Raw genomic sequence first — 14,853 nt, 5'->3', positions numbered from 1 at the left:
CATCAGTGATCTCTGCGAAGCACTTGAAAGTCGCGCCCTGCGTCTGTCCAGATGTCATTGTACGACTGCTAGTTTGAGTTGACATGGAATCGGTTCAGCTGTCTCATTCGGGATCGACAACACATTCCAGCTCGATCCCCGGCATGTTCTCGCCCGATCGCTCTTCGCATGTCAATTCCAGTGGGTCAATCGCAGATGACCAACTCCAACGGGCTCCCAATCGGGAGGAGCGATTCACATCATGGGTAGCCGACCATCGTCTCGACCTGGAACAGCGAATCCTTGGTGACCGCGCTGAGCGTCGCGAATCGCGTCTACCTGGTCGACCAGCACCGTCGCATAGTTCTCTCAGAGATGCTGCTGCATCTCAATATGCGCCAAGAGGACCGTATGTCCCAATTGAGTTGCAGTCCGCAGCAGCAGGAAGCTCCGGCGAAACACGGTCGCATGCGCGCTCAGGTCGAGATTCGCATGGAGCACACTCCCCGCCAGACCCTGAAGACCTCCGATGCAGGCAATCGTTCGTATCACGGCTGAAGGAGAAGAAGCTGCGGAGGCGACTGATCACGCTAGTTATATCCGCATGTTTCCTCATACTCGTTATCGCCATTTACCTCGCATTCGCTGCTTCCCGTACGACATTGGGCCGAGAGCTCCAAATTCTTCTCATCTTCATGATCTTAATTCTTGGCATTGTTTTCTGTCATTCTCTCACGCGCTTCTTGATGGCACTGTTACGACGGCCGGACTCTGATGTCGCTACGAATCGCATACCCAGCAGGGCAGGGCCAGCCGGCTATGCGCAACCAGCGCGTCCTATCCACGTTATTTTGGCTGGCGATGAGGACGTTGGAGCAGCGAGCCCGAATGCCGTACGCGAAAAGGTCACAGCGCCTCCTCCCGCCTACGGTCTTTGGCGGGAAAGTGTGGTAAGTATCGCCATGATTACGGAAATCATTCGTTTCCTTGATGGTGACCAGTTCCGCTGACTTCTATATGCAGAGGATTAACCCCGACTTGCTGTACTGGCAGCGCATCGAGAATAACAACGCACACGCGCCAAAGGGCGTCGGCAGGCATGGGAGCAACAAATCGCGGATCCCACGGCCGCCTAGCTACACCTCTGACAACGGCGTCGACTATGTGATAGAAGCGCAACCCCGATCATTCACGCAATGGCGCATTCCTGAAGAATCAGGGCATCAACCGTGACCCGTACATATCCCTCTCTCTCTTTTCTCGACATACTGAAGCTGGATTCACCGACACAATGACATCCATAATCGTCTCGTTATCCGCAAAATCATTTATATAGCGGCACTGTGATCACCTTCATCTGTATTTCTTTTACTCGAGATATCCCCTGTGACTTTACTTCCTTTCTTTTTTTTTTGGCGACTTTCTCATCACCAACCATATGCTGTTTCTTCGATTACTTTTATACTTGATTATTTTGGATGAAGCGGGAGTTACATTGGCATATACACACTGATCTATCCGGCCAGCATTGTTTGAGCGCTATTTCATTAAGCTTGGTTTTCTACTGCGAAGTACATCTTAACCGTCTAAATGTGAAATTATCCGGGAATGAGGCCCACCGTAAGCAAGCTGATTCATCAAAAACTATGTATTAATAATATAGACATCCCTATAGTGGAATTAAGGGATCCTGTAGTCCGAAGGGAAGGGGGGAAGTGGAGAGAATGTGAACGGGATATCTGGCCGCAAATTGGTTCGCCGCGGATTGAATACGACCTCACGTGCGGCGCCGCTGCCACCACCAACTTCCCCTCAAGCCTCTTCCCTCCAGGAACCCTTTCTCTGGAGGCAATTCAGTTCGCCGGTCTGCGGGGATTCCACATTCAACAGTTCATCAACGCGCTCCCATGCCATTGATAACTGTTTCGCTACTGCGGTAATGCGCTCGGGATGTTGGCACTCGCAGATGTCCGCCCTCCGTTCAGCATGGATCTTGACCTGGGTCTTACAGCTGTCGCTGTGGCTCTCCATGGCCCAGGGCATGCGGACCGATCAGGTTAAGGAGCTCAGGTAATTTCCACCACTCATAACTGAGATTTCTAGTCTCCCTGGTGTAAGGCCGATCGACTGACACCTTTCGATATCTAGGAAGGAGACAGAGCATATGTTCTACCACGGATTCGACAACTATCTCGAGCACGCCTTTCCTGAAGACGAACTACGCCCTCTAACATGCCGTCCGCTGGTTCGCGACCGAGATAATCCTGCGCATGCAGAGCTCAACGATGTCCTGGGAAATTATTCCTTGACTCTGATCGACAGTCTGTCCTCCCTGGCCATACTTTCCTCGAGTCCCGACCAGGGCCAGAAGGCGTGGGATTACTTTCAAAACGGAGTGAAGGATTTTGTTGCACTGTACGGTGATGGATCGAATGGCCCCGCAGGCCAGGGCCAGAGGGGTCGAGGGTTCGATATGGATAGCAAAGTGCAGGTGTTCGAGACGGTGATTCGAGGATTAGGTAGGCATCGGATATTGTGGATGGAGGAGTATGCATCGATTAATGGTTCTCCCTAGGTGGTCTGCTCAGTGCTCATCTTTTTGCTGTGGGCGATCTTCCTATCAGCGGATACAACCCGCCGGAGGCCGAAGCCAACTTCGCCAGAGCCTGGGATAAGCATTCCTTCCCTGAAGGCAGTCACGGTATCGAGTGGGAGGACGGGTTTGTCTACGATGGCCAGCTTCTACGACTTGCTGTCGATCTTGCGAATCGAATCCTGCCCGCGTTTTATACGGACACTGGTCTCCCTTACCCTCGAGTGAACCTGAAATACGGAGTGCAACGGCAGCCGTACTACGCAAACTCGCCGTTCAATGCAGCCCCTACGTGTGACAAAGCCAATCCTGAACAGTGCCAAAAGCCTCGCCGCTCCTCGACCTTTGAGACCACGGAAACTTGCAGCGCTGGCGCTGGTAGTCTGGTCCTAGAGTTTACGGTCTTGAGCAGGCTTACAGGCGATGGCCGGTATGAGGAGCTTGCCAAGCGGGCATTCTGGGCCGTTTGGGCAAGGAGGAGTGATATTGGACTGATAGGGTCTGGTATTGATGCCGAGTCTGGCAGATGGGTTCATTCCTACACTGGGGTGAGTTGTCAAGCAAGTGCATTTAGACGTGGCTAACAATACGATGTCTCAGATTGGCGCAGGAATTGATAGCTTCTTCGAGTATGCTTTCAAGTCCTACGTGCTCCTCTCGTCAGGGGAACGACCCCCGGTCAATACCAGCAGCCCATGGCATGTTCTGGACGACTATTTCTTGCCGCTTTCAGAATATGAGCACTCGGCAGATGCCTTTCTGAAGGTCTGGGAGGAGTCTCATGCCTCGATCAAACGTCACCTATACCGCGGTGAGGGCCATCAACATCCGCATTTGATACAGGGAGACATCTTCACCGGAGCGACTCGTGCTTTTTGGATCGACAGTCTCAGCGCCTTCTACCCCGGACTTCTTACTTTGGCGGGAGAGGTAGACGAAGCGATCGGCATCCATCTTCTGACGACGGCAGTCTGGACTCGGTTTTCTGGACTGCCTGAACGATGGAATGTCGCCACCGGGGACATTGAGCAGGGCCTTTCCTGGTACGGTGGCCGCCCTGAATTCGTCGAATCTACTTACTACCTCTACCGAGCGACAAAGGACCCCTGGTACCTGCATGTCGGTGAGATGGTCCTGCGGGATTTGAAACGGCGATGCTGGACCAAGTGCGGTTGGGCCGGTATTCAGGACGTCCGCAACGGCGAGCTCAATGACCGCATGGAAAGCTTCTTCCTGGGTGAAACTGCCAAGTACATGTTTCTGCTGTACGATTTTGACCATCCCCTCAACAAGCTAGATCAGCCGTTCGTCTTTTCCACCGAGGGCCACCCTCTTATTATACCCAAAAACAGCACGGCACAGCGCGCTGAGCGCAAGCAGGTACCAGTCGATGTGGCAAGCGAGGATTTGACTTGCCCAACAGCACCTGAGCCTCCAACGCTGGGAGTCTCGTCTACTGCGGCTCGGTCCGACCTGTTCCACGCCGCGAACCTGGCACGTCTACACCTTATGCCGAGTAGAGGCGTAGCGGAAGGCCCTCTTCTGGACTATGCTCGGGACCACCCGAGCGTATCAGTGTCAGACTTGTCGTCGCCCACCAACTACACATTCTTCCCGTGGACATTGCCTCCAGAGCTGGTCCCGTTCAACGCGACCAGCGCACCAATGACAATTCGCCCAACGCTCGACATCTCTTTCCCTGCACTTCCCGGCATGGTCGTGGGGCCCGGATCGCTGGAACGAGTGCGCGATGGCATCTTCATCAAAGCCATCGGGGGCCTACGGCTGAGTATGGTCCAGGATGTCCCCGTGCTAGGAGAAACCGGCAGCGCAGAAGGGGACGAATTCCGAGTCCAGGTGATCAACAACGTGCCACTGGGCAAAGACGAGAAGGTATATCTTCTACGGGAAATCACATTTGATGTCCTCGACCCCACCGACCCGAACTTCACGCGGGTTCGCGATACCGCCATGGTTGACATCGTCATTGACGTTATCCCAGAGTCTATCCGTCGACGAAATGATTCAGATGATAGTCATGAACCAGCTGCACCTCGACGTGCCAACGGAGCCATCGTCCACGGCTCCAGCGCCGTCGACAGCAAAGTCGGCAGCGTAGACGCATCAACCTCCAGCATGAAGACCGTCCTCTCCTCGCTGGTCAACACCCTATCCACTCTCCTCCGGGATGAAGTGCACGGCCAGACCAGCCTGCCGCAGAAGAAGAAACCAACCTCGTTACGTCTCCTGCTCCCGGCCGCTATCTCCACGGGGCTCGGCTCCGCCCCACTCCCCGACGTGGAAGACGCCACAACCGTCTCCATCACAGGCGACCCTTCCAAGCAACGCCTCACCTGGAACAGCATCTACTTCGCAGACGAGCTCTGCGACGACCGCATCCTCCGAGAAGTTGCACAGAACCACCAGGTGCTCGTGATCAAGCGCGGCGGATGCAGCTTCTCACAGAAGCTGCGCAATATCGCCGCGTATCCGCCCTCCCGGTACGCCCTGAAACTCGTCATCGTGGTCTCCTACGATGACGACGAAGTCGAGGAGCAGCAGCACGACGGATCAGACACCACCACCACCACAACCCCCGGGTTAGCTGCGGTCCGCGCGGAACCCTATCTGGTGCGGCCCCATCTGGACGAGACGCAAATGACAGCCGCGGGCGTCCCGCGGCGCCAGCTGCTCAGCGTGGTCATGGTAGGCGGAGGGCAAGAGACATACGAGCTACTGCGACAGGCGACGGGAGTGGGAATCAAACGGCGATATTCAGTCCGATCTCAGGGTGTTCCCATCAATAATTTGTATATTTTGTGAGACCCGACATATGTACTACCCTGGTACATAGCCCCATTGCAACGAGTACCTACCTACCTACCTAAGATAGCATCATAGCATAGCTTTTCTCATCCTAGTACGTATAATAATACATAACGTAACATGGTAGCATTCCCAGCACACGTCACTCCTCCCGCCTCCACCTCGCACATTAACATACCAAAGCCATAGCCATGACAATACACACACACATACCATTGAACGATGATCTCTCGCCACCTCCGGACGGAAACCTCCGAAACGAATAAAATAATGATCGGCAATCGTTCGGGTCCCTCCACAACCAAAGATCCGCCCCGTCACGTCAAATGTCGCCATTAAGATTAATGGTTACGAAAAGTATTGGTTGTAGGTAAGTTGTGGCTGCCACTGGCACAGATGACTCAGCTCTTTGCTCAGCCTCAGACTGAACTGACCGCTGAAGAAAAGTAACAAGTACGAACTTAGTGGCGGTGGGGCAGATTTACTTGCCGATTGGCTGAAACGGTAAAACCCCGTGGAGAAAATTCGATCCATTTGAAGAGAAACCTAACCAAACCGTCCCTGCCGATTTAGAACCGAAGGAGAAAAGTATAATGTAAGGCGAATCGGCGCGGGATGGCGAAAATGTAAAGCGAGGAGGTTTAAGGTTTACGTGGTTTGGAATGTGTCCCTGATTTAGTTGATTTGGAGAGGGGGGGCAATGGATGGATGGGTTATAAATACTTGGGTTCTTTTTCTTTCTTCTTGAGAGGGTTTGGTTTGATTAAAACAAGACATACTTGGTCTTTTTCCATTAGGTTTATTTTATCTGGGCTGGTTCGAGTACTATATTCCAGTCACTCTCTCTTACGTACTCTTCACTCTTTCTCAGTATACATCTATATACCAGTCCTATCCCTTCCTACTATCACAACATAACCATTTAATCCTACTAAACACTTTCCTGCACAACCAAAATGCATCTCCACACAGACCTCGACGTCGACACCACCACCACCACCCCCTCCACCCTCATCAATATCACTACTGCCACCTCAGCAGCCAAACCCACCACAACCACCACAACAACTCTCACCGAACTCACCCCCACAACCACCCTCTCTAGTGGTACCGCTAAACCCCTCTACTTTGCCTACGGCTCCAACCTCTCCCCCACGCAAATGGCTACCCGTTGCACCGCCCTCCCCTCCTCGTCCATCCCGCTCGCCATCGCCCGCCTCCCCAAATGGCGTTGGCTGATCCACGAGGGCGGCTACGCCAACGTTGTGCCCCCCGCTGAGATGTGCGTCTCGAAGCAGCAAGCCGAGTGCATCTCGACCGGCGAGGTGGGTGTTGCTGGCGGTGCTGACGAGGATGCCGTGTACGGTGTGTTATATGATATGGGAGAGGAGGATGAGAGGATTCTCGATGGGTTTGAGGGCGTGGATTACTCGGCTCCGGATGCTGCTGAGGAAGGGACGGTGGAGGGCATGGTGAGGGAGAAGGAGCAGGGTCATGGGAGTTATAACAAGTGGGTGGTGGAGGCGGAAGTGGTTAAGTGGATGAATGTGGATGGGAATGAGGCTAAGACGGTGCCCGTGTTGGTGTATGTGGATGAGATGAGGGTGCGGAATGGCCCGCCTAAGGCGGAGTATATTCCCAGGATGAACCGGGCGATTCGCGAGTCGGTGGCCCTTGGGTTGCCTGCTAAGTGGGCGGAGGAGGTTATGAGACCGGCTATTCCGTTGAATTAGCTGGGTTGGTATAGAATAGACATAGATGTCCTGCTAGATCCTTCTATAATATAAGCATAGCGTATTATTACATTTCATGGTGTCATTGCTATTTCATAGTCTATGCAAAAATGTTGATGAAGTTCCATGCCACGCCTGGTTGACATCGACTCGTGTAAGTAAAAAAGTAAACATCAAGTATTTTAACTTTTATAGCCCTGGTGGAGAGAACACGTCAGGTTCGTTTCGGTGCCGTTCCCGGCGGGTGGGAGTTCAATTGCTTGTTCTATCATGTCCCATGTCGACCATCCAGTCGATGCGATCGATTCCGTAGCGATCTCTGGCGAAACCCCGTGGGGTTGCTGCTGCAGTGTCTGCGGCATGTTCGACCACTTCCCAGGAGTGGTAGCGAGCGAGCGTGTATGTGTTTTTTCTCTTTTTGTGCGTGCAGTCCTCCGAACAGGTAAGAATGTTTTTCGAATGCATGTCATAGGGTCATTTAAGCCTTGGTCTCCTGGCCAGTAAGAAGAGTGTAGACGGGGGCAGGCAGCTTGTCCCGTCCGTGAAGGAACTCGAGCTCGAGGAGGAAAACGAAGCCCATCAGCTCACCACCCTTGCGGTTGATGAGTTCACCGGCCGCATACGCCGAACCACCTAGTTCAGTTGATCAGCAACTATACTCGCACATAATATGTGGAAGTAAGAGAGAAGGGAAAATAGTAAGCATACCAGTAGCAATGATGTCGTCCACCACGATCACCTTCTGACCGGGCTTGATCGCATCGGACTGCATCTGGAAGAAGTCCGTGCCGTACTCCTTCTCGTAGCCCTGGGTGTCGCAAGGACCAGGGAGCTTGCCCTGCTTGCGAACGGGGACAAAGCCAGCACCCATGCGCAGGGCCAGACTAGGTCCCATCAGGAAGCCACGGGCCTCCAGACCAACGATGACATCGGGCTTCTGGCCGCCGTTGCTCTCGAGAATGTGGAGCTCGAGGCAGCGGAGCAGGGATTCGTGCAGAACGGGATCAGCGAAGATCGGGAGGATATCTTCGAACAAGATGCCCGGGGACGGGAAGTCGGGGAACTGGCGCAGGGCCTCGCGCAGCTTTACTTTAAGACTGGCGAGTTCGGCGGTGCGGGCGGAAGAGGAGGAGGACTGTCCGGCGACTTGGGCGGCGGTGGTGGCATGAGGAGGTTGCACGGGGGGAGTAGAAGTTGGTTGAGACATGGTGAAAGAGAAGGAGAGGAAGGAAGAGAAAGAAATAAGAGAGGCTAAAAAATAGGGGGGGGAGGAGTAGAAGGAGGGGAGCAAAAGCAGACCAGGAGGTGAGGGGTGAGGAAGATCGAAAAAGGTAAAAATAGTTGAAATCGGCGTGATAAGCAAAAAAAGAAAAAGAAACGAAAAAGACGAAGGAGGGGAAATGTGAGGGAAAAATGTTCCAAACAGGAAATAAGAAAATTATGGTGAAGATCTGGTGGTATTGACATTACAGTTATCTATCTCTGTGGTATGGTCATATTCCTGTAAGTTTCCCTTCTTTACTTATTACTGTACACCATTGCTGGAAGGCGTCACCTTGAAGATGCCTTATCCCCAGCATATAATTTTAATAATTATAAAGCTTAGACAGAGATCAAAAGGTACTCAAAACTCTACTCCAATCTTCAAGAGATTTATTGTCGCACAAATTACTTACAAGGCATTTTAGAGCCAGTATAACTGGACAGAACAACACACCTGTAAGTTCGGGTACTGTATGGAAACAAACTTGCATGGTGGTATGTATGGTAAGCGGCGGAACAGACTTGCCCCTCCTCCTCCATCAATGAAGTCGAGAACCTTTTCTTTTCTTTTCTTTGCCAGCATCCAGACTCAACTGGTTATAATCAGCCCATCTGGGAGGGTGTCAGAACGTGAGTCAGTGAGGTGATCCGTTGGCATTGTCATCCATTCATATCCAAAGCATCGTCCGCCTCTTGTTTCAGAGAACAGTCCAATCTTATCCGTGGAGGGAGGGACACCCCCTCCTCCGGGCTGAACTATATCGCGTATAACCGTCTAAAGCCAGTCCAAAGTCGTACTACGCCAATGGCGCCATGATGCAAGTCACTGATTCCAGGTTATGCACCCCTCGCGCTATTCATTACTCTCACTGGTTCACCCGCTCTCTATCGGGCCTTTGCCAGAGTTGTCTGCCAGTGGACAGGTCGAGTCAACTGCGCTGGGACCTCGACCTGATACTATCTACTCAATACAACATGCTACTAATTCATTACCTTGTTACCCTACCATTTTTTATCTGCTGCAGCGACTTACGGTGTAAATGTCTGGTTACTGCCAGTTGTACCTCTTTTCCCTACCCAGGTGGGTAGTAGTAAGGCACCTACGAGGTTCCTGAAACAATACACTGGACAGGGCCTGACTGTTCTGTACTGACCACTGTCTATCGGTGGAGTTAATCACCGCCGGGGATCGTCATGCTGTGCTGGACTGACTCCATCCTTAAGCCGAGCGGATAGCATTTCTGCTTTTCCCCGGCACGGGCAACACTACATTATTCACCACCGCCTGATCGTCCCCGCGGTTCGCAATCCCATTCTATAAATAATGCGCTTCATTACGTCCTCACCCGTGGTGTGACAGTGGCAGCCCAGGTTTTCTCTGGTCTGAGAGGCCTTCAGCATTCACAGCCACAATCACCATCGATCGAAGCACCGGCTTCTAGACCCCGTCCAGGCCACACGTGAAAATACTGGGCCATCCAAATGGAGCTCGGGAGCGATCAAGAACCGGTTGGCCACACCGCTGTGGTCGCTCACGCTAGACGATAAGCCCGGCCATTTGCTGGCTCGACGGACGCGCTAGAGGATTATCCAGGATGGTCTCCAACTATCGAACTTGGGATGGGCTGGCCCGCCATCCCCTTCCCCCTCAAGACTCGTAAATTACCGGATCGCCGGTTAATTAGGAGCGACGCCGGTGACAACTTGGACCTGCAGCATCACCATCTCGCCAATGGTCTTGCAAATATCGGTGGTTGTTTTGGGATAGGCTACCTTCATACTTATCTAGTCTAGTCCTCTCATCGGCCACCCTTTGAGCATGTTTCAGTCGGGCCCGCTACCTATCAACTCCTCCTCTGCATCACCTTATGTGACAAGTATGCCACAAATCTGAGTCGGCGCAATTCCCTTCTTCGTTTCCCTTCATTGTTCTAGATTTCACTTATCTTTCCCCTACACTCACGTTCGTGGCATGCTGCCTGCACGAGCATTCTCTTCGGGGTACATGGCTTAATCATTGGGTGCCGTCTTTGGCCAGATTCGTTGAGTTGTTTTGGCTTATTCCAATAACCCCGGCCTTGTCTTAGTGACGAAGCCCTGGTGGCTGACAATCAGCCTGCTACGGAATCGCTCTTTATTGTTGGAATAGGTTCTCCATGCCAGCCGCGTCTGCCTACGCACGCTGAGGGTCCCATTCAACATTGTCCTAGCTCGGTGTACAGGTTCCCTGTTCGGTAGGCGAGGGATGCTAAAGAAGCTCGAGTTCGAGAGCCCGTTGCTTGCAGGCTGGCTGAATGTTGCGGCGTTTCCGGCGTATCACCCCGGTGGCATACTAGTCTTCATTAGCTCACAGCGCCCTATGGCCCAGGGTTTGGGAGTTACCTAGACCAATATCTGTTGAGGTTCCATTTTCCGAAGTGCAGCGGTTATAACGGCATCTCAGCACAAGCTTTAATGCTTCGCCCAACAGATTCGAATTAGTTCCATGCCGATGAGCTGCCTCTGATCTCATTGCAACTAGATTCCGTGGCTGCCGTATAAATCAGTGTCTCTTGGTAGGCCACAAGGTTGCTGTCACTGGCCCGTTCCGCGGAGGAGATGCAATTGACGGCCGGACCTGTCCCTGATATTTCGTCGCGTTAACTTGGAAGGCGTGGGCAGAGGCTTCGCCATACCTACTTCATGTTCGGGGTATATGCAAGCTAGTGTATCCACCATAGGCAACTAAGATAGCTCGGCGATTTGTCTCAACCGTTAAACAAATTATGAGGTCAAATTGAAGCTAATTATGCGCTCACACGGCACCCCGACCCGTCTCGACGACCGATACGACCCAACGCGCACGTTCCTTTGCCAATCCAGGTACCATCAATTGGACTCCACCAGGCTTATCCCAATCGCATATCCGAGGAAGTCCGGAACTTCTGGTGCATGTGTGCTGTGCAATCGCTGCGTCGATATTGGTCCTGGATGGCCTCGTGCCCCATGGTCTGTCTCTTTTCCCACCCCGCGGCGCAAAAGCATCGTTCCTCTACATGTGTCCTCTAGAACTTCTAGAAGGCTTCTGTGGTATGGCAATAATACAGTAGTCGTACTATTGTGATCCAGGAAAATGTACCGGGACCCCGGATGGTACACCTATTTTACGCCCTCCTTCCCGGGAGCTACGTGAGAGGCAGTCATTTACGTAGGTGGACGGCGGGTAGGTACTCTGCAGCCAAAGGTGCGGCAGCATTATGCATGCTACTAATGCATGGCGCAGACACGCCATGTACGCACGGATAGCTGGCCGTCTTGTGGTCGGGGTTTCCTGACCAGTCCGGGCCGCAACAGGCGGTCCAGAATTGCACCCTAGGGCGAGATCGTCGCGTTTCGCGCATCCTCGTGTGCGTTGCGCCAGAGCGCAGCGGAGTACATGCTGCATATTGGATAACATGAAGAGCTGTAGGGACGAGGGTGTGCGGAATTCCCGATGAGGACATCCCACCGCATCACCGATGTGTGCACTGGGCGCTTCAGGCCAAGGTCCAAAGTAGTACTGTACTGTAGGGGGGGGTAAAGGTAGTGAGAGACATATGGCCAATAGTCATGCATAATCTCGAACCTGTCAAGGCAGTGATGGGTGTGTGGAACCTGCCAGTGTTGGTTGATGGCTGATACAGGAGCATCAAGATGTGGAGAGGAAGAAAGAAGGAGTGGGTATGAAAGATTAAAAAGACCAAAAAAGGAAAGCCCAACGCGGGGCTCGAACCCGCAGCCTTGAGATTAAGAGTCTCACGCTCTACCGATTGAGCTAGCCGGGCTATGCTCGTTGAATGCCGCCGCACAGTATGGCTCTATATTCTTTGGAAAACGATATGAAGCATCCTCGCATCAATCTCACTCACTCCCTGCCAACGAATTCAATTTCGATACCAAGCAGCTCTCTTTCGCTACTCTAAATTCGTCGAACCGGGGCTCCTAGCTCTTATGAATCACTGAATCAAAAACGACGCACATGGTACTCCTAGGCCACAACCATGGGATATGAATGTCTTCTTGGCTGACGATATATATCGTAGTAACCCAGTAAGTAGTATAGCGGCAACAGGCCAGTTCATCAACACGCCCTACCGCACCCTGCCTCAAGTATGATGGCCTGGCAATGATTTACCACCCGGTCCCTGGTGCAAACTGCAGGCCCAGCGTACTCGCCAAAGACTAAATGCCATTGATACCGGAACAAACAGCGAGTTGCATCCGATAATGCCTGCAATCGGGCCAGCCCGCGAGCGAGACCCGCCAAATGCATGCCTGATGTCACACCACCAGCACACTGTTTCTTCCGTACTTGATCTGCCCAACCTTATGTTATTCTAACTTACTCGCAGCTATCAACTACAGCCTCGCCCCTCGACATCCTCACAGACAAGTCACTCAAATCCATTGCAGCATCAACCGCCACCACGGCGTACAGATAACGGAGGTATCTCTGGGTGATCCCCAAAACAGCACACATCACGTGGCAAAGCACGGGCCAACTCGCTTAGCTTTCCGCCTATTTATTTCGGCTTGAGGCTATTTTGCTCCTCTGGCTCACTCGCCCTTTGATGTTCTCATTGCGCACTTCTGCTCAGTGCAGAAGTGCCCTGCCAGTTCATCTGATGTACAGATATCTGTCACACTGTAACACCTAACTTTGACTCATGATGTCTCCTGCACCCATCGCTGCAGAAATGCAGCAAGACCAGCGGCTGGAAACCCTGGCCAGAGCTTTCGAAGCTCTGTTGCTCACCACCCAACAACTCAGCTGCAGGGAGAAGAGCTTGCAGCAAAGGCTGAAATATGCCTCCGACGAGGTAAATATCCCATCCATTCAGTTTTCATCCCCTCCCCACCTACCTTGTTGTCTCAAAGGACGAGAAAAATCGATTAGCTCTAGATCAGGAGTCGCATCTGCGGCGGTGACGGATAAGTCATGTATTATCTGATGAGACTTGACACATTTGCACTGTTTTACGCATATCTATATTTGAATGCATATGCTAACGTGCTATCAGTATCTGAAACTTGCAGGAAAGCTCCCCGGTGGAGTCGACGGTCATACGAAAGTCGTCGCGGATAAGATGCTCGGTCGTTATGCCGAATACGATCACAATCCCAAACCAAACATAAAACCTCCGGACGTAGTAAAGGCGCTGGCCGAGTCTGGAAACGTAGGAGATCTTGCCCTGACCGCTATAACGGAAGGGCTGACATGTTACCAATCTATCATACCACCACATGAGTCCAGGCAGCTCTCGGAGTTCGACTCCTGTCTTGTGGCGACGAGAGCCGGAGTGCCTGCTCCCCTAGAAAAAGACTTCACTACCAAGGGCACGCAGGGAAGTTTGCGTTGTCCTTTTGCGAAGCATAACAATAAGACCTCTGAAAATGGGGTGTCCAATGGGACGCACAGTCCATTAAAGGACCAGAACGGGGATGCGTGCGGACATGCCGATCTAGACCCCATCAAGGCCGAGCAGAGTGATAGACGCTCGAGTCGGGCTCCTTCGACGCGGTCCTCGGCCACTCGCTGCCCGGTTTCTCGCTGTCCCATAAGGTATCTAGACCAACATAGTCCGGAGGAGATTGCCGACTATGTTGAGAGGCACAAGCATGAGATCCCTAGAAGCCATGCTATCTGTGTTCAACGGTACCAGCGGGACGGGCAGACCATGCGGCAGCTGGATGCAAAGTACGGTAGCCTCATCAATATGATCCAAGGCTTGTCTGCCAAACATAAAGCATTCCTACCCGAGCCGAGTCAAAATGGCACGGCACCCTCTAGCTCGTCCGCGGAAAGGGTGGAGAAATGGGCACAGGAAGTTGATATGAAGTCGGACATGCATCCTCCCATCAAAGAAGAGCAGGAGGAAGAGGCGGCGGCCGAACAAGAGGATGAAGAGAGAAAGGGCCATTTCGACCGTCCCTTGCGTGAAGTCCGTGTCGGCGAATCCCCAAGCCGGCCCTGGGGGATCCCTGTTCCGGTGTCGCCTCTACCTCCAACCGCATCACCCCCTCAATCCCCTCCGCCTGCACCGGTTGCAACCTCAATTGATGCGGTAACCAGCAAGCTTCCCAATGCCGCGCCTGCAGGCCTGTCCTCGATGCCGCCGCCTGGTAACACGGCTCCGGCTCCTCCCGCTAACGCGCCCACGAAGGGCCGGTGTCCCTTCGGACATGGTGCGCCCTCCGGTGACAAACCATCAGCCAAGATGGAAACCATTCCCACGCCTGTTAAAGTGGATAAGGCAGACGAACCTGCCGAGAAGAAGAATGGCGAACTACCTGTTGATCCCCCCAGTCCGTCGAATAAACCAGCAGCCAACATTGTGTTCAACGGGCCTGTCTTCTTTGGGTTTTCCGCAGAGCAGACAGCTGCGTTCATGCAGCAGTTGACCAACCTGGGGGCGAAGGGACTAGCCTAGAAGTTGGCTG

General features: G+C 52.8%; 5 protein-coding genes and 1 non-coding gene across 6 annotated transcripts; 4 read left to right on the top strand and 2 right to left on the bottom strand.

The window, feature by feature from the left end:
• Positions 1–83: 83 nt before the first annotated feature.
• AKAW2_81002A (uncharacterized protein) lies at positions 84–1,212 on the top strand (the record flags this gene model as incomplete). The annotated part of the gene is made up of 2 exons (XM_041682085.1): positions 84–929; positions 1,003–1,212. 2 exons carry the CDS (start codon positions 84–86, stop codon positions 1,210–1,212), a joined length of 1,056 nt encoding a protein of 351 aa, XP_041548963.1.
• A 706-nt stretch (positions 1,213–1,918) lies between these two features.
• On the top strand, positions 1,919–5,395 carry MNL1 (alpha mannosidase-like protein; the record flags this gene model as incomplete). The annotated part of the gene is made up of 4 exons (XM_041682084.1): positions 1,919–2,049; positions 2,128–2,498; positions 2,555–3,120; positions 3,173–5,395. 4 exons carry the CDS (start codon positions 1,919–1,921, stop codon positions 5,393–5,395), a joined length of 3,291 nt encoding a protein of 1,096 aa, XP_041548962.1.
• Positions 5,396–6,354: 959 nt separating this feature from the next.
• AKAW2_81000A (gamma-glutamylcyclotransferase family protein) lies at positions 6,355–7,131 on the top strand (the record flags this gene model as incomplete). The annotated part of the gene is made up of 1 exon (XM_041682083.1): positions 6,355–7,131. One exon carries the CDS (start codon positions 6,355–6,357, stop codon positions 7,129–7,131), a length of 777 nt encoding a protein of 258 aa, XP_041548961.1.
• A 478-nt stretch (positions 7,132–7,609) lies between these two features.
• On the bottom strand, positions 7,610–8,338 carry APT1 (adenine phosphoribosyltransferase APT1; the record flags this gene model as incomplete). The annotated part of the gene is made up of 2 exons (XM_041682082.1): positions 7,610–7,764; positions 7,840–8,338. The coding sequence occupies 2 exons, from the start codon at positions 8,336–8,338 to the stop codon at positions 7,610–7,612; spliced, it is 654 nt and encodes a 217-aa protein (XP_041548960.1).
• Positions 8,339–12,124: 3,786 nt separating this feature from the next.
• Positions 12,125–12,197, bottom strand: AKAW2_t80028S. Its single transcript has one exon. It is a non-coding gene; the product is annotated as a tRNA-Lys (tRNA).
• Positions 12,198–13,079: 882 nt separating this feature from the next.
• On the top strand, positions 13,080–14,843 carry AKAW2_80998A (uncharacterized protein; the record flags this gene model as incomplete). The annotated part of the gene is made up of 2 exons (XM_041682081.1): positions 13,080–13,232; positions 13,434–14,843. The coding sequence occupies 2 exons, from the start codon at positions 13,080–13,082 to the stop codon at positions 14,841–14,843; spliced, it is 1,563 nt and encodes a 520-aa protein (XP_041548959.1).
• Positions 14,844–14,853: the final 10 nt, after the last annotated feature.

This window comes from Aspergillus luchuensis, chromosome 8 (assembly GCF_016861625.1).
Source record: "Aspergillus luchuensis IFO 4308 DNA, chromosome 8, nearly complete sequence".
Taxonomy (NCBI): Eukaryota; Fungi; Ascomycota; class Eurotiomycetes; order Eurotiales; family Aspergillaceae; genus Aspergillus; species Aspergillus luchuensis.
This window is presented reverse-complemented; position numbering and strand designations above follow the sequence as displayed.